The following is a 1,639-nucleotide window of genomic DNA, read 5'->3' as shown; positions in this document are numbered from 1 at the left end:
CTCCCTCCCTCCCTCACGTTATGTCCCCAACTCCCCCTGTACAGCGGACGTGCTTTGTTCCATCCCCGCCGTCAACACCTGTGACCCTCTCAGCACTGACGGCTGCTACGAGGTCAACCGCAACATCTTCTGCAACTGCTCCGATGGCTTCACAGAGAACTTTCTAGACCCTAGCTCGTGTGAAGGTGAGTCCTCTTGCCTCTTCCTCTCTTACAGGGTTTGTACAGATCTTGGAAAACTGGAAAACTCTTAGAATGTTGTTTTTATCTTCCAAGAAACGGAACACTTTTGGAATTTTGGGAAGTTTGCAAAATTCTTGAAAAAGTCTTGGAAAAGCTCAGTTTTAACTAGGTCTATTATAAAAATATTTCCTTGAAGTTTTAGAAGGCCTCGACTTACGCAGTTTGAAGGGTACCATATGTGAGGCAGCATGGTAGAATCAGGTTCTCGTCAATTTTTTGGCATGTAGAGTTATTGGTATCATCTTAAAGCTTGTTCACTTTTCTTTATTTGGATGGAAAAAAATATCCATTTATCTTGAATACAAATCGAGATATTTGCGAAACGAGGAGGTGGGGGTCGCCTGTTTTCAAACGTAAAAAAGGGCCATTCAGGTTGAGGATAAGAGAGTACAAGGGGTTTTCATGAGACTGGAAAGACCTAACTGCCTGTGACCGTGTAATTCCGGTAGGGTTCACGTTGCCCATTCCCCGCCAACAATGGCTACTGGCTAGATGGACGTTAAATTCTGAGGTTCACCTAGACAAATGCACTTCCAGTGGTTGAAAGAGGCGTTTTACCAAAATTATCAATAGTATTTCTATGCCTCATAATATCATTCACACCAGCGTCTGAGGTGTTGATGTCAGATGTTTTGTCTTGACACAAAGGAAACATTAGTTCGATTGTCGAGAAACAAATGTTTTTGGCACTCCAGTTGAACATTTACTGTGTGTGCATGTGGTGTGTATATATATGTTTGTGAGTGTGTGCGTATGTGTGTATGTGTGTGAGTGCAGTCTGTGTGTGTGTATGTGTGTGCGTATGTGTGTATGTGTGTGCGTACGTGTGTATGTGTGTGTGTATGTGTGGTGTGTGAATGTGTGGTGTGTTCATGTGTGTGTGTGTGTGTGTGTGTGTGTGTGTGTGTGTGTGTGTGTGTGTGTATGTATGTATACGTGTGTCTATATGTGTGTATATGTGTGTCTATGCGTGTCTATATGTGTGTATATGTGTGTCTATGCGTGTGTATACGTATGTCTATGTGTCTATGTGTGTGTATATGTGTGCGTATATGTGTGTATATACGTGTGTCTATATATGTGTGTATACGAGTGTCTATGTGTGTGTATATACGTGTGTCTATATGTGTGTGTATATGTGTGTATACGAGGGTCTATGTGTGTGTATATGTGTGGGCATTTACGTGTGTCTATATATGTGTGTAAATGTGTGTGTGTGTGTGTGTGTGTGTGTGTGTGTGTGTGTGTATACGTGTGTCTATATATATATGTGTGTGTGTGGGTGTGTATATACATGTGTATACGGGTGTCTATGTGTGTGTATATGCTTGCGTCTATATATATGTGTATATATGTGTGTATACGAGTGTCTATGTGTGTGTATATGTGTATGTATA

General features: G+C 41.5%; 1 protein-coding gene across 1 annotated transcript in view; it reads left to right on the top strand.

Moving 5' to 3' along the window:
• Positions 1-185, top strand: part of LOC101857852 — a gene marked incomplete at its 3' end in the record, with an annotated part of 90,173 nt that extends 89,988 nt beyond the window's left edge. Inside the window, 1 exon segment of the mRNA XM_005090614.2 lies at positions 45-185. Coding sequence (XP_005090671.2) covers positions 45-185 — 141 coding nt within the window.
• Positions 186-1,639: the final 1,454 nt, after the last annotated feature.

Source organism: Aplysia californica, unplaced genomic scaffold, assembly GCF_000002075.1.
Source record: "Aplysia californica isolate F4 #8 unplaced genomic scaffold, AplCal3.0 scaffold00020, whole genome shotgun sequence".
NCBI lineage: Eukaryota > Metazoa > Mollusca > Gastropoda > Aplysiida > Aplysiidae > Aplysia > Aplysia californica.
This window is presented reverse-complemented; position numbering and strand designations above follow the sequence as displayed.